Consider the following 20,148-nt stretch of genomic DNA (forward strand, 5'->3'; position numbering starts at 1 on the left):
ATTTTATGTTCTCGCCAATGGCAGCAGAACGGCAAGGACCGGCCCTCCTGGTGACGACTCTGCATCAAAACTCAGCATGACACATCATTCTTCGTTTTCCCACCGGATCTACGTCTCATCAAACGGCAGTCGTCACAGACACTGGGGATCTTCAATTTCAACTGCTCCTCCTCAACACTTAATCAAATCAAATGTTATTGGTCACATACACATGGTTCGCAGATGTTATTGCGAGTGTAGAGGAATGCTTGTGCTTCTAGTTCCGACAGTGCAGTAATATCTAACAAGTAATCTAACAATTCCACAACAACTACCTTATACACACAAATCTAAGTAAAGGGGTGTAATAAGAACATATAAATATATGGATGAGTGATGACCGAGCGGCATAGGCAAGATGCAATAGATGGTATAAAATACAGTATATACATATGAGATGAGTGATGTAAGATAGGTAAACATTATTAAAGTGGCATTATTAAAGAGACTTGTGATCTATTTATTAAAGTGGCCAATGATTTTGCTTCTTCTTTTTATTATTGTTTGGTGTTTTGGAACCAAACTTCAATGTTGCACTTCCGTCACCTACTAGAAGTACGCTTCCTGTGCTCTTTTTTAGATGTTGTAGAAAGCTAGCTACCTGCAGTAACCCATCAACCCCGTATGGACGATCCACTGAGGTTAACGAATACTGGGGAATAAAATGTAAACGAATTTGTCACACCGTGTGAAAGAAAGGTTTTGAAGTTGGAGGCATATTTACTTCCAGTAGGTGGTGATAGTACACCATTTAAATTGTGTACCAAATGCCATAAAACAATATAGAAGAAGAAGAGGCAGAACGTGAACGGCTAGTGCTTTGGTTTGTTTACGTCGTGAATATAAAATGTCACGATTACAGTTCTTGAATGTGTTTCTTACCGAACGATTAACAGCGGTAGCTATGGAGATATCCGTTGTACTTGAACAACATTTAGGCGAGTACCAGGAAGAAATCTCCCGTTCAAATGAGGAGAACAAACGTCTACAGAGCCTGTTGGATTTGGTTTTCAGCTCCGAAATCAAGTTACAGCGCGAAGGTTTGCAATTATATAATGACACCTCAAAATGCACGAATCATATAGTTACTGTGGGCAACACTTATTGATCAAATACTTATACAAATGTAATCATTATGGGTTTTCTTTCCCCTCCCGCCAGACTCCCAGCAGCTCTCTCTTCTGGTCTCCGAAGAGGCCGTTCCCCCTGAGCAGCAGCACTGTGAGGAGGAGAGTAGCCCCAGTCTGGGGCAGGAGGACCCAGAGCCCACACAGATTAAAGGGGAACAGGAGGACCTCAGGACCAGTCAAGAGGAAGAGCAGCCTCAAGGGCTGGAACCTGATACCAAAGACCTCTTGATCCCTGCCTGTGTGAAAAGTGACTATGAACAGGACCCATCTCTGCCCTCACATCTTGACCAAACCTTGGAGAACAGAGAGAGAGACTCTCAACCCACCAACACAACTGAACAGATCAAAACAGAACCTGATGGAGAGGACTACAGAGTATCAGAACCAACCAGGGACTCTCAGCTCCTCTCTGAAGCCCAGGTAGAAAACATAGAAGAACATGTTGATGGGATGGAGAGACCCATTCCCCCTCCCTTCTCTCCAGACTCCCAGCAGCCCTCTCTCCCTGTCTCTAAAGAGGAGGTTCCCCCAGAGCAGCAGGAGAGAAGCCCCAGGCTGGGTCTGGAGGACCCAGAGCCCACAAAACAAGAGGAACTCTGGACGAATCAGGAGGAACAGCAGCTGGAATCTGACAGCAGAGTATCAGAACCAACCAGGGACTCTCAGCTCATCTCTGCAGTAAATCCAGAATGTTCTGCAGCTCTGGGTGAAAACAGAGTATGTGTTGATGAGGCAGTGGAGATGCTTATTCTCCTTTTCTTCCCTCCAGACTCCCAGCAGCTCTCTCTTCCTGTCTCCGAAGGGGCCGTTCCCCCTGAGCAGCAGCACTGTGAGCAGGAGAGTAGCCCCAGTCTGGGACAGGAGGACCCAGAGCCCACACAGATTAAAGAGGAACAGGAGGACCTCAGGACCAGTCAGGGGGAAGACCAGCCTCAAGGTCTGGAGTCTAAAATCAGAGTTTTAGAACCAACCAGCCTCTGCAGAGTATCAGAACCAATCAGCCTTTGCAGAGTTTTAGAACCAACCAGCCTCTGCAGAGTATCAGAACCAACCAGCCTCTGCAGAGTTTTAGAACCAACCAGCCTCTGCAGAGTTTTAGAACCAACGTCTGTAGCAAATCCAGACTGTTCTGCAGCTCAGAGTGAAAAGACAGAAGAATACGTTGATGTGCTGGAGAGACCCATTCTACCTTCCTACCCTCCAGAACTCCCTGGCTTTGAAGAGGAGGTTCCCCCTGAGCAGCAAGAGAGGAGCCCCAGTCTGCAGCAGGAGGATCCAGAGCCCAAAAAGGTTAAAGACAAATGGGAGGAATTCAGGACCAGGCAGGAGGAAGAGCAGCTTCACATTGGGCTATCAGAACCAACACACTCTGTAGCAAATCCAGACTGTTCTGAAGCCCAGGTAGAAAACATAGAAGAACATGTTGATGGGATGGAGAGACCCATTCCCCCTCCCTTCTCTCCAGACTCCCAGCAGCCCTCTCTCCCTGTCTCTAAAGAGGAGGTTCCCCCAGAGCAGCAGGAGAGAAGCCCCAGGCTGGGTCTGGAGGACCCAGAGCCCACAAAACAAGAGGAACTCTGGACGAATCAGGAGGAACAGCAGCTGGAATCTGACAGCAGAGTATCAGAACCAACCAGGGACTCTCAGCTCATCTCTGCAGTAAATCCAGAATGTTCTGCAGCTCAGAGTGAAAATGGTAAAGTTCATCAGAGTCCCAGCACTTCTTCAGAACAAGTAAGATTATATTTAATTTATTATTAAACATGTTCAAAGGCACTCAGCACAAAAAAAAGCAGCATTTAATTCCAGAGACTACATGAGATTTTGAAAGCAATAGCAGAAAATGAATACTGAAAAATATAAACATGAATAAATGTAAAGTAATTTAAATATAAAGGATATACATTGTTTAAAATGCTGAACTCTATGACCATATCCAAGTTCCAAAACGGGGATCTCTGCTGTCCGTGAGTTTTCATATTACATTAATCTTTCCTTTTTGTTTCCCCCTTAGGATTCTAGTAATGTGGAATCAAATAAAGCATCTAATTTCTGTAACTGGAGTGACGAAAACATCTCAGTTACAGACAGCAACTCTTCAGACAGTAGCTCCTGCACTAAAGAAGACTCTGAGGCACGTAAACCAGCAAAGAGAACATGCCATTCTAGTGGTGTGCTGAATGAACCATCTGATTTGTCTAACTTATGTGATGAAAACAACCCGGGGACTGAGATCAGCCCTTCAGACGGCAACAAAGACATGAACATCCAAACAGACTCTGGGTCTCATAATCCAGCTAAGAGGATATGTCAGAGGGTGCATAGTGTTGCGGTAGCAAGACGTGGGAGTGGAGAGATGGCCTCCTGTTCCCATCCCAAAGTGCCAGGATCCACTCCAGATTACACCCACTGCATGCACTGTCAAGGTCTGTACATTCAAAAGTCACTATGGAAGCATGTCAGATACTGCCCTCTGAACCCCAATGCTGAAGAACCAAAACCTGGACAAAAGATGAGAATTCAGTCAGCAATGGCGTTTAAGTTGTGTCCTCAACCCGATTACGTCAGCACAGGTCTTTGGAAGATAGTTTGTGGTATGAACTCAAATGTCACACCTTGTAGGTCAGGCTAGCTCTCCAAGTGGATGGTTTGTTACACCTTGTAGGTCAGGCTAGCTCTCCAAGTGGATGGTTTGTTACACCTTGTAGGTCAGGCTAGCTCTCCAAGTGGATGGTTTGTTACACCTTGTAGGTCAGGCTAGCTCTCCAAGTGGATGGTTTGTTACACCTTGTAGGTCAGGCTAGCTCTCCAAGTGGATGGTTTGTTACACCTTGTAGGTCAGGCTAGCTCTCCAAGTGGATGGTTTGTTACACCTTGTAGGTCAGGCTAGCTCTCCAAGTGGATGGTTTGTTACACCTTGTAGGTCAGGCTAGCTCTCCAAGTGGATGGTTTGTTACACCTTGTAGGTCAGGCTAGCTCTCCAAGTGGATGGTTTGTTACACCTTGTAGGTCAGGCTAGCTCTCCAAGTGGATGGTTTGTTACACCTTGTAGGTCAGGCTAGCTCTCCAAGTGGATGGTTTGTTATACCTTGTATATACCTAATAATATTGGATTTTTTATACAGGTAATTGGCCTGGAAATGGTCATGTTTATTTGACCTATTCTTTCTTTTCTTTCTGTTATTTTTGCAATCTTTTCTCAACAGGTCCCCAGCCAACCCCTGTCACACAGGCACCCGGCCAGCCGACCCGTTGCACACGCACCCAGCCGATCCCTGTCGCAGTTGCACCCGGCCAGCCGACCCGTCGCACACGTGCCCAGCCGACCCGTCTCACACGGGCCCAGCCGACCCGTCTCACACGCGCCCAGCCGACCCGTCGCACACGCGCCCAGCCGACCCGTCTCACAGGCGCCCAGCCGAGCCGTCGCACAGGCGCCCAGCCGAGCCGTCGCACAGGCGCCCAGCCGAGCCGTCGCACAGGCGCCCAGCCGAGCCGTCGCACAGGCACCCAGCCGACCCGAAGAAACGCTGTGAGATTAAAGTGGATCATTGATGAGGTAGCAGCAGTAGAGAAACACATGATGCCGTTCCTGGAAAGAGTAGCCGAGTTCCTGGAAAGAGGGACTGCCTCAAATGCCTCCAGTCAGAACCTGTGGCGCTCAAACACAGAAACTGGTTAGGCATTAAACTCTATGTACATAACAGAATCAAACGGAGACAGAGTACTGCAGGGAATTCAGGGGGCAGCAGCCCTGACCGGGACTCAAACTCAGGTCCAGAGACTGGCAACCCAACACCTTAGCCAAACAAAATGTTATTGTTCTTTGACTCAGTAATTGGTGCCTTCCGGGTGTGCTATAAAGTTCAGAAGTTATGGGCCAAGTTAGAAATCTGTCTGTCAGAAGTTTTACAATGTAAGTTTACTTTTAATCTGTCAATATGCATATTTCAAGACATGGAATGTCGGGGTGCTGTTAGATAACTAATGGGTTGGACAATATTATCTTCCTCACTTATATTGAATTAGATATTACTTAAATACTGCAAGTCAAATTATACTCCAACATTAAGAGAATGGAAGAATCAAACATTTTATTATTTAAATATTGAATACAATCTTTCTACAGACAGAAACAACATAAAATGGCCCCTTTTTTAAACTTGTTTTTCAACCCCTGAGAAACAGACAGTTACTGAAGCGTCCCTGGAGCAGTTTAGTGGTTCTGTGTCTTGCTCAAGGACACAACAGCAGGAGGATACCCAAAAGCCTACCAGAATTGTTCCATTCAGACTTGGGATTGAAAACAGTGACTTTCCAGTTGCAGGTCTGCTTCTAAGGACATGATCAATGAAATGTTACCTGGCTAAAACCATTTACTACAACTACTACATTAAACTGTTTTCCTTAGCTCGCTGACCAACCTAGTGTTGGGCTAAGGTTAGCAAAATTCACAGGTTTTTCAGAAATCCTGGTTGAAATATTCACAGAATCAGAAGGGATTAAGCATGAAATCCAGAATCCTTTATCCAGGATTTCCAGAATAGCTGTGAGTTTTGGGAAAGCTATCAGAATTTTGCAACCCCAGTTGGGCTTTATTAAAGTTACTATTAATGATCATCATCATCTTTATTGATAGAGCTAAATACTGCTTCCTACATGGTCACTTTTATGATAGAATTGGGCAGGACTCAGTCATTTTGCCATTATAGAGATACCAATATATATATCATACATCCCAATTTAATGTCTGGTGTATGTCACATTACTCGACAACTTCATTTGGTGTCGAATTAGGGAGATAGCCTTACAATATGTGCCAATGTTACCCTAAATTGATTCGTTTTACTTTCCACAACAGACAGACTACTTTTGTGTGTTTTAGAATGGTTTGTTTTCTCGTGGATGCATTGTCATACACCTGAGAATAGTGGAAAAAGACATTGCCACAATCAAAACAAGGGCTTCATTCAAAAATGGAAATTCAAGACAGTTTATCGAAACATGATTAGTACCATTATTATAACACACAAATACAGTCTCATATCTCCAAAACATCTAGTTTATGTATGAAACCACTGTCATATAATGATCTGTCATGTATTAACTCAACTCTGTTACATTAATAGAGACAGAGCCTTCAGAAGGTATTCGCACCCCTTTACGTTTTTCCACATTTTGTGTTACAGCCTGAATTTAAAATAGATTCAATTGAGATTTGTCACTGACCTACACACAATATCTCATCATGTCAAAGTGGAATTCGTTTTTTAGTTTTTATTTTACAAATTAGATATTTCATTTTCAATAAATGTGCAAATATTTCTAAAAACATGTTTCCACTTTGTCATTATGGGGTATTGTGTGTAGATGGGTGGGGAAAAACATATTTAATCCAGGATGTTACACAACAAAATGTGGAATAAGTCAAGTGGTATAAATGCTTTCTGAAGGCATTTATACCACTTGACTTATTCCACAGAGAGACAGGAGTTAACATGTTTAGTGGTAGATGATACAGGTCTTAACTTAGACCAAAATGAATGAACCCTTCACAGAACACTTGATACAGGTCTTGACTTTGACCAAAATGAATGAACCCTTGATACAGGTCTTGACTTTGACCAAAATGAATGAACCCTTTACAGAACACTTGATACAGGTCTTGACTTTGACCAAAATGAATGAACCCTTTACAGAACACTTGATACAGGTCTTGACTTTGACCAGAGTGAATGAACCCTTTACAGAAGACTTGATACAGGTCTTGACTTTGACCAAAATGAATGAACCCTTTACAGAACACTTTCGACGACTTGATCACGGCTTTTACACACGCTGATGTAGTCTGTTTTGCTGGCTGGGATAGGGAGGTCCTCCTGACTGACGAGAGACGAACAGAGGTAGGGGCTGCCAGGGGTGCAGAGTGGGTCGATGTAAGACAACTCCCTCTCTCTCTCCTTCCCCTTCCTCCTCTCCGACGCCATGTCAATCTGGAGCTCAAGCTGCTTCCTAGGTCCCCCCGTCCCCATCTTGATTGACGGACGCCTGCTCCGGCTCTGAGACCTCCAGTAGCTATTGCTGTTGTAGGACGGGAGTCCCTCCTTTTTTAGGCGAAAACTCTTCTCTTTCTCCACAAGCATTAGGCCCTGGTCCTCTCCCCCCTCTGTGTCCCCCCTCTTCTCTCCTGGACCCTCGGCCCGCAAGCCTGGTGTAGATTGCGTGCTGTGTTGGTGGGTCATATTCTTCAGTTTCATCTTCTGACTCGTCAGCTGCTGTTGCACTTTGCTCTGCTGCCTGTGGGTGGCGCTGTGGCTGTAGTACACAGACCTGGGCACCGGCCTGGCCTTGAATGCCCTCCTCTCTTTGGCCACCAGGTTCTCCAGTTCCACTTCAATCCTCTGCTCCCTCTTCCTCCTCTCTCTCTCCAGGAAGCTGAACGGTCTCTGGGGTGAGCAGGAGGAGGCCCGTTGGTTGCCACCGCTGACCGAGACATACCGATAATTACTAAAGTTAACTCCGTGGTTACCGGGATTGTAACCGGGTCGCTGGCTGAGGCGGCAGCTGATGACATCGTAGAGCGGCAGGCGAGTGTGGGCGGGCGCCGGCGAGGCCCTGAACTTCATGCCGCACTCCCTCAGCTCGTCCAGCTCCCGGCGCAGCAGCAAGTTCTCCAGCTCCACCTCCGAACGCGTCCTGACCTTAATAACAATAATACATCAATATTACATTAGTTGTATATAGTACTTTTAACCCAAACACCCAGAGGGACATTTGCTCAGCACGTCTGGCATACATATAGTGTATTTATGACACGCAGTACATTCCCTATGGAATGCTATGTTACATTATTAATTCAAGACTCTTTAGGGAACAATACAACTAAACAAAACCTCCTCACCTTCCTCCTCTTCTTCTCCTCCTCCCTCATCATCATCCTGAACGGCTTGGGGACGGTCACAGTCCCCCTGGAGTTATCAGGACCTCTATCCCCCCTATAGCTCTCTCCTCTGGTTCTCCTCCCTGTCTTGCTCAGGTTTCCTCCCTGGTTTCTGCCCTGGCTCTTGGGGCAGCAGCCTCTCAGCTGGAGCTGGATCTGGAGCTGGCTCCTAGATGGTGAAGTAGAGGATGGCTGCTTATGGGCGGTGGTGGTGGTGGTGGTGGTCATACTCTCTGGACAGCAGGACTGACTGTCCCTGTGGGGGAACAATAGTAAAACAAAGCTTCAATTGCAACGTATATCTTCTAGTGAATGCTTTGATGCCTTGTTTCATTTTTTGATGTGATTGACCTTTGGCTCCAAGCACCCTTTCATGTATTTACGCAAGAGGATAAGAGTTGAGCACATTGATTATTTTTGAAAAAATAATTCATACAGTTAAAAACAATTTAATGTATAAAGTACCACAGAGGAAGTCACATTCTCTCTCTTTACCTGAGACTGTTCCTGAGGGGTTTGTCCTTCCTGCTCCAGGCCCTGGGGCTGTGGCTGTCATCTACAATCAGAAAGAGACAAAATAGTGAACTATTAAAAATGTGACCTTGATGGATGGATTGAGTGATTTTGTGTAGACCTACAATGCCTTCAGAAAGTATTCACGCCCCTTTACTTATTCCACATTTTGTTTGTGTAACAGCCTGAATTTAAAATTGAGTTCAGCTTTTTTTTGACACTGTTCTACACACAATACCCCATAATGTCAAAGTGGAATTATGTTTTTTTCACATTTTTTACTAATTCATTAAAATGAAAAGCAGAAATGTCTTGAGTCAATAAATATTCAACCCCTTTGTTATGGCATGCATAAATAAGTTCAGGAGTGCTTAACAATTCACATAAGTTCCATGGACTCACTGTCTGCGATGTGTGGGGTACTAATCATCTCTGTACCCCACACATACAGTTATCTGTAAGGTCCCACAGTCGAGCAGTGAATTTTAAACACAGATTCAACCACAAAGACCAGAGAAGTTTCCCAATGCCTCACAAAGAAGGGCACCTATTGGTAGATGGGTAAAAATTCAAAACCAGACATTGAATATCCTTTAAGCATGGTGAAGTTATTAATAACACTTTGGATGTTGTATCAATACACCCAGTCACTACAACGATACAGGTGTCCTTCCTAACTCAGTTGCCGGAGAGGATGGAAACCTCTCAGGGATTTCACCATGAGGCCAATGGTGACTTTAAAACAGTTACAGAGATGAATGGCTGTAATAGGAGATAACTGAGGATGGATCAACAGCATTGTAGTTACTCCACAATACTAACCTAATTGACAGAGTGAAAAGAAGGAAGCCTGTACAGAATAAAAAATATTCCAAAACATGCATCCTGTTTGCAACAAGTCTTATGTTTGGGGCAAATACAACACATATATTTTTTGCTCCATATTTTCAAGCCTAGTGGTGACTGCATTATGTTATGGGTATGCTTGTAATCATTAAGGATTGGAAGTTTTTCAGGATAAAAAAAAATAAATGAAATAAGCACAGGAAGATAAGCGCAGGAAAATCCTAGTGGAAAACCTGGTTCAGTCTGCTTTCCACCAGACACTGGGAGATGAATTCACCTTTCAGCAGGACAATAACCGAAAACACAACACCAAATCTACACTGGAGTTGCTTACCAAGAAGACATTATACAATCCAGGTGTGCAAAGTTCTTAGAGACTTACAGGTGTGACCGCTGGCAAAGGGGATTCTAACATGTATTGACTCAGGGGTGTGAATACTTATTTAAATGAGATACTGTATTTCTGTATTTAATTTCCAATAAATGTAAAAAGAAAATATTATAAAAACATGTTTTCACTTTGTCATTATGGGGTATTGTGTGTAGATGGGTGAAGATTTTTTTTATTTAATCAATTTTGAATTCAGGCTGTAACACAGCAAAATATGGAATGAGTCAAGGGATTTGAATGCTTTCTGAAGGCACTGTTTATACACAGTACATACATTTATTTTTTAAACGTGACCAGGATTTCACAATAAAGTCAGAAACTTACTGTATTTCCATTTAGTGAACGTTTTGCTGAATTATTTACAAAAATATTGACAACGGTAGGAGAAGATTAGCATATTATGTTACAGCAGGGGACATATTTATGACATGCTGTTTATGGCTCTTTTTCCCACTGACCTCTCTCTTCCAGCAGCAGTTCATAATGGTTATCCTCCTCTCCTCCGTCTCCACCAACACCGTCTCCTGATTGGTCAGACACGTCACTGGACGTCTCCTCGTGGAAGTTATTAAGCTCCTCGTCTGAAAGGATTCTCTGCAGTCGCCTCACTGGCATAGAGCCAGAGCTCTGGCTTTCCGACGCGACACTGAGAGATAGGAGAGATTGAGTACCATTTAAGATGAGCTTTCATTGTTGCTACCATGGAAAAAGTATCAAGCGCATCACGGTTAAAGCCCTCCTTATGATGTGAAACACTAAAATACCGTTTTCAAAAGCACAACAAAACAAACACTGATGTTTTTGTTCCCCCAAATACTACTCTGGACAAAAATATAAATGCAACAATTTCAAAGATTTTACTGAATAACAGTTCATATAAGGAAATCAGTCAAGTGAAATAAATTCATTAGGCGCTAATCTATGGATTTCACATGACTGGGCAGGGGCACAGCCATGGGTGGGCCTGGGAAGGCATAGCCCTCAGCTCATGAAACATGGAATCAACACATTACATGTTGCATTTATATTTTGGTTCAGTATAATAAACACTTCATTTTCCCCTGTCTTGTAAAAAGGTAGCACAAGGTTACATAGCCTACAACTACTTAACTAAAAACTAAATTCCATTTCAAAAGGTACAGTACTAAAAGCCATGATATCAGACCTGGGCTGGAGATCCTGTATGTCTCTGCCCTCTCTCTCCAAACACGTGTGCTCCTCATCGTCCTTCTTGTTGACCTTTGACCTTTTACAGATATACATCTTCTCCAGCTCAGCCATGTTCCTCAGATGGGTTCTCTGCAGCTGCTCCAGCCTCTGGTAGTAGTCCTGGTGGGGGAAGAGGAACACCCACATTTAGGACCAGGATTGAATCCGTTCGCCTGGTTATGCACCTTTTAAAGACAATGTCCCCACGGTCCCGGACACCACATTCATGGTAAACTCTGCATTTGTTGGCTCAATCTGAAATGACCTTCTATGTCAAAGCGCACACTGATTGGATAGAATCCCAACCTTTTGATTCAGACAATCTTTTGACCCTTTTCACACTACCAAGCCAAACCAAACCAAGCCAAACCAAGCCAAAATAACCAAACCAAGCCAAAATAACCAAGCCAAACCAAACCAAGCCAAACCAAGCCAAAATAACCAAACCAAGCCAAGCCAAACCAAACCAAAATAACCAAACCAAACCAAGCCAAACCAAGCCAAAATAACCAAACCAAACCAAAATAACCAAACCAAACCAAGCCAAACCAAAATAACCAAACCAAGCCAAACCAAGCCAAAATAACCAAACCAAGCCAAGCCAAACCAAAATAACCAAACCAAACCAAGCCAAACCAAGCCAAAATAACCAAGCCAAACCAAACCAAGCCAAACCAAGCCAAGCCAAGCCATAGTAGCTGGAACCGTGCTAGAAAGGATCAGGTAAAGATAAAAATTGCCAGGCCACAGCATTAAAGTTTGGGTTGCTTAAAAGATTGCAAAAACGGCAGCAAAGAATGGAAAATCATTTCACAATGCAAATCACATCGCTTCTTTTACACTACTGTAACATCTTTAGATTTCACTTTTTGGCTCAACAGGAGTTGACGATTTTGCAGCTGAAACAACCAGAGAAAGACAGAAAAAATGAATAGGTTAAATAAACATGACCATTTCCAGGCAAATTACCTGTATAAAAAATCCAATATTATTAGGTATATACAAGGTATAACAAACCATCCACTTGGAGAGCTAGCCTGACCTACAAGGTATAACAAACCATCCACTTGGAGAGCTAGCCTGACCTACAAGGTGTAACAAACCATCCACTTGGAGAGCTAGCCTGACCTACAAGGTGTAACAAACCATCCACTTGGAGAGCTAGCCTGACCTACAAGGTGTAACAAACCATCCACTTGGAGAGCTAGCCTGACCTACAAGGTGTAACAAACCATCCACTTGGAGAGCTAGCCTGACCTACAAGGTGTAACAAACCATCCACTTGGAGAGCTAGCCTGACCTACAAGGTGTAACAAACCATCCACTTGGAGAGCTAGCCTGACCTACAAGGTGTGACATTTGAGTTCATACCACAAACTATCTTCCAAAGACCTGTGCTGACGTAATCGGGTTGAGGACACAACTTAAACGGCATTGCTGACTGAATCCTCATCTTTTGTCCAGGTTTTGGTTCTTCAGCATTGGGGTTCAGAGGGCAGTATCTGACATGCTTCCATAGTGACTTTTGAATGTACAGACCTTGACAGTGCATGCAGTGGGTGTAATCTGGAGTGGATCCTGGCACTTTGGGATGGGAACAGGAGGCCATCTCTCCACTCCCACGTCTTGCTACCGCAACACTATGCACCCTCTGACATATCCTCTTAGCTGGATTATGAGACCCAGAGTCTGTTTGGATGTTCATGTCTTTGTTGCCGTCTGAAGGGCTGATCTCAGTCCCCGGGTTGTTTTCATCACATAAGTTAGACAAATCAGATGGTTCATTCAGCACACCACTAGAATGGCATGTTCTCTTTGCTGGTTTACGTGCCTCAGAGTCTTCTTTAGTGCAGGAGCTACTGTCTGAAGAGTTGCTGTCTGTAACTGAGATGTTTTCGTCACTCCAGTTACAGAAATTAGATGCTTTATTTGATTCCACATTACTAGAATCCTAAGGGGGAAACAAAAAGGAAAGATTAATGTAATATGAAAACTCACGGACAGCAGAGATCCCATTTTGGAACGTAGATATGTTCGTAGAGTTATCATGTTAAACAATGTACAGTGCATTCGGAAAGAGGGTGGCAGGGTAGCCTAGTGGTTAGAGCGTTGGGCTAGTAATCGAAAGTTCAAATCCCCGCGCTGACAAGGTACAAATCTGTCGTTCTGGCAGTTAACCCACTATTCCTAGGCCGTTATTGAAAATAAGAATTTGTTCTTAACTGACTTGCCTAGTTAAAAAAAAAGGTTAAAAAAAAAATCTATAAATAAATTCTGACCCCTTGAATTTTCCCCCTTTTTTTAACATTACAGCCTTATTCTAAAATTTGTAAAATACTTTTTCCCCCTCATCAATCTACACACAATACCCCATAATGACAAAGCAAAAACAGGTTTAGAAATTTTAGCAAATGTATAAAAAAAAAGAAACATACCTTATTTACATAAGTATTCAGACCCTTTGCTATGAGACTCGAAATTGTCAGAGCAAAAACCAAGCCATGAGGTCGAAGGAATTGTCCGTAGAGCTCAGAGACAGGATTGCGTTGAGGCAGAGATCTGGGGAATGGTACCAAAACATTTCTGCAGCATTGAAGGTTCCCAAGAACACAGTGGCCTCCATCATTCTTAAATGGAAGAAGTTTGGAACCACTAAGACTCTTCCTAGAGCTGTCCGCCCGGCCAAACTGAGCAATCGGGGGAGAAGGGCCTTGGTCAGGGAGGTGACAAAGAACCCGATGGTCACTCTGACAGAGCTCCTCTGTGGAGATGGGAGAACCTTCCAGAAGGACAACCATCTCTACAGCACTCCACCAATCAGGTCTTTATGGTAGAGTGGCCAGACAGAAGCCACTCCTCAGTAAAAAGCACATGACAGCCACTTGGAGTTTGCCAAAAGACACCTAGACTCTCAGACCATGAGAAACAACATTTTCTGGTCTGATGAAACCAAGATTGAACTCTTTAGCCTGAATGCCAAGCGTCACATCTGGAGGAAACCTGGCACCATCCCTACGGTGACGCATGGTGGTGGCAGGGACTGGAAGACTAGTCAAGATTGAAGGAAAGATGAACAGAGCAAAGTACAGAGAGATCCTTGATGAAAACTTGGTCCAGAGCACTCAGGACCTCAGACTGGGACGAAGGTTCACCTTCCAACAGGACAACAACGCAGGAGTGGCTTCGGGACAAGTCTCTGAATGTCCTTGAGTTGCCCAGCCAGAGCCCGGAATTGAACATCTCAGGACAGACCTGAAAATAGCTGTACAGCGACGCTACCCATCCAATGCGACAGAGCTTGAGAGGATCTGCAGAGAAGAATGGGAGAAACTCCCCAAATACAGGTGTGCCAAGCTTGTAGCATCATCCCCAAGAAGACTCGAGGTTGTAAACGCTGCCAAAGGTGCTTCAACAAAGTACTGCGTAAAAGGACTGAATACTTGTGTATATGTGAATGTGCAAATTTATAAAAACCTGCTTTTGCTTTGTCATTATGGGGTATTGTGTATTGATTGATGAGGGGGGAAAAAACTATTTAATCCATTTTAGAATAAGGCTGTAACGTAACAAAATGTGGAAAAAGGGGTATGAATTCTTTACCAATGCACTGTACGTGGGCCATTCCGTGGGAATGAGACTCAGATTTTTCACATTAAAATGTACACTACATGACCAGAAGTATGTGGACACCTGCTCGTCAAACATCTCATTCCAAAATCCTGAGCATTAATATGGAGTTGGTCCCCCCCTTTTCTGCTATAACAGCCTCCACTCTTCTGGGAAGGCTTTCCACTAGATGTTGGAACATTGCCCGCAGGGACTTGCTTCCATTCAGCCACAAGAGCATGAGTGAGGTCGGGCACTGATATTGGGAGATTAGGCCTGGCTTGCAGTCGGCATTCCATTTCATCCAAAAGGTGTTTGATGGGGTTGAGGTCAGGGCTCTGTGCAGGCCAGTCAAGTTCTTCCACGCCAATCTCGACAAACCATTTCTGTATGGACTTCGCTTTGTGCACGGGGGTATTGTCATGTTGAAACAGGAAAGGGCCTTTCCCAAACTGTTTCCACAAAGTTGGAAGCACAGAATCGTCTAGAATGTCAATGTATGCTGTAGCATTAAGATTTCCCTTCTCTGGAACTAAGGGGCCTAGCCTGAACCATGAAAAACAGCCCCAGACCATTATTCTTCCTTCAGCAAACTTTACAGTTGGCACTATGCATTCGGACAGGTAGCGTTCTCCGGTCATCCGTCAAACCCAGATTTGTCCATCGGACTTCCAGATGGTGAGGCGTGATTCATCACTCCAGAGAACGTGTTTCCACTGCTCCAGAGTCCAATGGTGGCGAACTTTACACCACATGGTGATCTTAGGCTTGTGTGCAGCTGCTCGGCCGTGGAGACTCATTTAAATGAAGCTCCGACGAACAGTTAATTGTGCTGACGTTGCTTCCAGAGGCAGTTTGGAACTTGGTAGTGAGTGTTGCAACCGAGGACAGATGATTTTTAAGCTCTACGCGCTTCAGCACTTGGCGGTCCTGCTCTGTGAACTTGTGTGGCCTACCACTTCGCGGCTGAGCCGTTGTTACTCCTTGACGTTTCCACTTCACAATAACAGCACTTACAGTTGACCGGGCAGCTGTAGCAGGGCACAAATTTGACCAACTGACTTGTTGTAAATGTGGCATCCTATGACGGCGCCACGTTGAAAGTCACTAAGCTCTTCAGTAAGGCCATTCTACTGCCAATGTTTGTCTATGGAGATTGCATGGCAGTGTGCTCGATTTTACACACCTGTCAGCAACGGGTTTAGCTGAAATAGCCGAAGCCACTAATTTAAAGGGGTGTCCACATACTTTGTATATATAGTGCATGTCAAACAAAAAACAATGATTGCAAGGTTAAACAAACCATACAACTACTGTATGCACAAGGACAACCTTGAACAATTTCCACAGAATGTTTTACAAAAACACATTTACTGGAAGACCAGTACAGATAAAACGTTTGGTAACAGAATGACGGTTTGTGCCGTTGGTGCCGTCATTCTGATACCAGAATTTGCATCTACAAAAGTAGTCCTTGTGCATAGAGTTGTATGGTTTGTTTCACTTTGCAATCATTGATTTTTGTTTGACATACATTTAATGACTTTCTCCAACTTGACAGTATTTAGAAGTGTGCTGTTTTGGGTTCACCCAAGGAGTACTATAGACACACATTCTATTTGGTTGAGATTTTGCTTGGGATTTTGCTTGCAAATGTAATGTCCATAACGCTGGAATTGTCCATATACTTTATATTTAAAATGTACTTTAAAATGTATATATTCATGTTCATATTTTTTTTTTTGTATTCATTTTCTGTAAGGAAATTGCTTTCAAAATCTCATGTAATCACTTGGCTGTTTTCTCTACAATTAAATGCTGCCTTTTTGTGCTGTTCTACATGTTTACTAATACATTAAATTAAATATAATCTTACTTGTTCTGAAGAAGTGCTGGGACTCTGATGAACTTTACCATTTTCACTCTGAGCTGCAGAACATTCTGGATTTACTGCAGAGAGGAGCTGAGAGTCCCTGGTTGGTTCTGATACTCTGTAGTCCTCTCCATCAGGTTCTGTTTTGATCTGTTCAGTTGTGTTGGTGGGTTGAGAGTCTCTCTCTCTGTTCTCCAAGGTTTGGTCAAGATGTGAGGGCAGAGATGGGTCCTGTTCATAGTCACTTTTCACACAGGCAGGGATCAAGAGGTCTTTGGTATCAGGTTCCAGCCCTTGAGGCTGCTCTTCCTCTTGACTGGTCCTGAGGTCCTCCTGTTCCCCTTTAATCTGTGTGGGCTCTGGGTCCTCCTGCCCCAGACTGGGGCTACTCTCCTCCTCACAGTGCTGCTGCTCAGGGGGAACGGCCTCTTCGGAGACCGGAAGAGAGAGCTGCTGGGAGTCTGGAGGGAAGAAAAGGAAAACAAATCAAATCAGAGTTTATTCACGTACAGCAGGATACAGCAGGTGTAAACAGTACCGCGAAACGCCTGACTGCAAGCTCTTCCTTAACAATGCAGTTCAGAGGCTGGTGTGAGGTGCTATAGGAGCAATCAACGGAACTGAGTCCAACGTGGATTCTATATGATTAATACTGTTCCATTTATTCCATTCCAGCCATTACAATAAGCCCATCCTCCTAAAACTCCTCCCACCAGCCTCCTCTGATGCAGTTATACTGGTCATATAAAATGTAATACACGAGAATAAAAAAAAAAGAAATGGGGGTGATAGGTTGAAGATACTGTATCCCTGGAAAAAGGATGTTTCTATCACCCTGCTGAGGCACATGACACACACACACACACACACACACACACACACACGATGCTTGTTGTTCCCTCTGGCTAGTGATCTGTGTGATCTTCAGACCTGGGTTGAAATACTATGTGAAATAATTTCCATACTGAGTTAAACAGATGAGACTGAGTGGAGAGTTAGTACAGAACCCAGACTCACTGTGGCTAGAATAGAGATACTGTCAGGTCAATAAAAGGCTTTTAGATTTTAAAGATGTATACAGTCCTATAGACTCTCACAGCAGGGTTCACTCACATTGAACCCTAACCATTCCAATGTATTTAATAGAATAAAAAAACACCAAAATAAAAAAAACTATATTTATGGAAGAGGTGATTTTGCAAGGTTACTACAGGAAACATGCTTGTTTGGGTCCCCCGGGTGTGGAGACAGACGGGTTAATATACTGCAGTCTAACTGTGTGTGTGAATGACTAAATGAGAATAATTATTTTCCCACAGTAACTATTATTACAAACCTGCTCGATGTAACTTGATTTCCGGGTGGAAAACCAAATCCAACAGCCTCTGTAGACGTTTGTTCTCCTCCTTCGAACGGGAGATTTCTACCTGGTACTCGACTATCTTTTTTTTCAAAGACAGACGATATCTCCACAGCAGCCGCTATTAATCGCTGCGTAAGAAACGTATTCAACTCCATCTGTAATTTGGGAATTTTAGGGTCTGTAGAGCCACATGTCAACGAGGAAAATAAACCAACGATCTAGCTATTCACTTCCTGTTTTAGTTCTTCTTCGTCTTCTTCTTCTTCTTTGGGATTGGTTGTCGGATTGCATCCAACTTTAAGGTGCATACACCGCCATCTACTGTAGTGGTGTGTGACGCCATTCACGGCCTACCTACATTACATTCTTTGATACAATAATACAATATTGGGAAAAAGGGAAATTGCCACCCATTCCACTATTGAACCCTATCTAGTCCAACTCTAAACCAATGTGTTGAGAAGACATAACCCTAGCTCTCCCCCTGCAGCTGTTCTGCAGTACATCCTCGCAATCCCAAGTACTTCTCTACCACTGCCACCACAATCTCTATTTTCTGTGACTTTCAATTCATTTCTGCAGTACAATTGACAACCACCGCTATAAATGCTAAAAAGCCAACCTTACAAGCAAATTTTCTTCCCATCACGGTCTCTTGATCTCTGCCGATTCACAGGAATCCCCCCATGTTCCTCTACCACTCTCTTCCCTGCTTCAGCATAGACACTTCCTGTACTACTGTAACTAAGGCAACCTCAATCTGCCATTCTCTCACCAGACATCTCCCATCTCCAGCCCCATGATCACCCCCACAACTTTTCACATCATACAGGTTTCTCCGATCAAATAGCCTAACCCAAATAGAGCTCAATCAAATACAAAATGCACTGTCATGTTAACAAACAACATATCCTAAAAACAGGACAGGTCAATGTAAAATGGACAATATGGAATGGACAATCACAACCGTTGTCCAGGAGTTTCATCCCATTGTCATGATCAGTGGTTTCAAGTTTGTATCTGTACATTTTTGACAAGCTGATCATAGCGAAAAATAAAATACTTCTGCATTTCTCGCTGTGTAAACACATTGCAATAGGCTCCTAAAACTCCTGATAAAGTTGGGTAGCTGATATTCAGAGTTTAAATAGCCAAATGTATTAGTCACAGGAAACAGGACTAATAAAGCCAACGCAATGGCCTGTTTTACAAAACGGTGGGCCTACCACATCGAAGGGCATTCATAAAATTCCATTGCAGGCCGTCATGGTGGGCTACACCCCAGTAAGCACAAACCGACACATTTTGGACATCTTTTTTTGGTCCTGTCCGGACTTTTTGATGTTTTACAAATGATTGGCTTACCACATAGATGGGCATTCATAACATTACATTTTAGGCAACACTGTAGGCTACACCCCAGTAAGCACGGACCGACGTCGACACCTTCTGGATGTCTTTTTTTGGTGCTGTTCCCGGACCGGCCTTCAGTTCCACGGACATTGGTTTTTGGTCCGGTCTGGACCAAATCTGAACCATTCATAGACATCTTTCTTTGGTCCAGATTTTGTCCGGTCTAGAGAAGCCTTGATTTGGCCAAAACATAGACGTCTATAAATTACTTATTTTCAACTTTCATTCATAGCCAAAAATGAGCCTGATTTGAACATGAGCCTGATTTCAATGTCCAGAAAAGATGCCTTTTCACTGTCCTGGAAAATACATTTTCCCCTTTCATTCTGAACTTCAACGTCTTCAAAATACATATTTTAGACGGCATTTTATGTTCTCGCCAATGGCAGCAGAACGGCAAGGACCGGCCCTCCTGGTGACGACTCTGCATCAAAACTCAGCATGACACATCATTCTTCGTTTTCCCACCGGATCTACGTCTCATCAAACGGCAGTCGTCACAGACACTGGGGATCTTCAATTTCAACTGCTCCTCCTCAACACTTAATCAAATCAAATGTTATTGGTCACATACACATGGTTCGCAGATGTTATTGCGAGTGTAGAGGAATGCTTGTGCTTCTAGTTCCGACAGTGCAGTAATATCTAACAAGTAATCTAACAATTCCACAACAACTACCTTATACACACAAATCTAAGTAAAGGGGTGTAATAAGAACATATAAATATATGGATGAGTGATGACCGAGCGGCATAGGCAAGATGCAATAGATGGTATAAAATACAGTATATACATATGAGATGAGTGATGTAAGATAGGTAAAC

The 20,148-nt window shown here is 43.6% G+C and overlaps 2 protein-coding genes across 2 annotated transcripts; one reads left to right on the forward strand and one right to left on the reverse strand.

Annotated features, from left to right (window-relative positions):
• Positions 1–608: 608 nt before the first annotated feature.
• LOC145877049 (uncharacterized) lies at positions 609–5,787 on the forward strand. Its single transcript, XM_082972347.1, has 4 exons — positions 609–1,079; positions 1,201–2,903; positions 3,184–3,595; positions 4,376–5,787. The coding sequence occupies exons 1-4, from the start codon at positions 887–889 to the stop codon at positions 4,849–4,851; spliced, it is 2,784 nt and encodes a 927-aa protein (XP_082828473.1). The 5' UTR covers positions 609–886; the 3' UTR covers positions 4,852–5,787.
• LOC145877036 (uncharacterized) lies at positions 5,244–19,413 on the reverse strand. The gene is made up of 8 exons (XM_082972326.1): positions 19,345–19,413; positions 17,884–18,028; positions 16,551–17,008; positions 11,025–11,188; positions 10,318–10,505; positions 8,605–8,665; positions 8,071–8,365; positions 5,244–7,870 (listed from the first exon to the last, which is right to left on the reverse strand). Exons 1-8 carry the CDS (start codon positions 19,411–19,413, stop codon positions 6,965–6,967), a joined length of 2,286 nt encoding a protein of 761 aa, XP_082828452.1. The 3' UTR covers positions 5,244–6,964.
• Between the last annotated feature and the right edge of the window lie 735 nt (positions 19,414–20,148).

The sequence above is a fragment of the Salmo salar genome, unplaced genomic scaffold (genome assembly GCF_965601325.2).
Source record: "Salmo salar unplaced genomic scaffold, fSalSal1 ptg000648l, whole genome shotgun sequence".
NCBI classification, from domain to species: domain Eukaryota; kingdom Metazoa; phylum Chordata; class Actinopteri; order Salmoniformes; family Salmonidae; genus Salmo; species Salmo salar.

Bases quoted from the DNA above. Each gene is read 5' to 3' on its own strand.
- LOC145877036 (XM_082972326.1), bottom strand. From the start codon at position 19,413: ATGTCCGTGGAACTGAAGGCCGGTCCGGGAACAGCACCAAAAAAAGAC. The intron at 18,029-19,344 runs GTCCGTGCTTAC...AGCGATTAATAG, and splicing joins TCCAGAAGGTGTCGACGTCG to CGGCTGCTGTGGAGATATCG. The intron at 10,506-11,024 runs GTCTGATATCAT...CCTATCTCTCAG, and splicing joins ATACAGGATCTCCAGCCCAG to TGTCGCGTCGGAAAGCCAGA.
- LOC145877049 (XM_082972347.1), top strand. From the start codon at position 887: ATGTCACGATTACAGTTCTTGAATGTGTTTCTTACCGAACGATTAACA. The intron at 1,080-1,200 runs GTTTGCAATTAT...CCCTCCCGCCAG, and splicing joins AATCAAGTTACAGCGCGAAG to ACTCCCAGCAGCTCTCTCTT. The intron at 3,596-4,375 runs GTCTGTACATTC...TTTTCTCAACAG, and splicing joins CCACTGCATGCACTGTCAAG to GTCCCCAGCCAACCCCTGTC.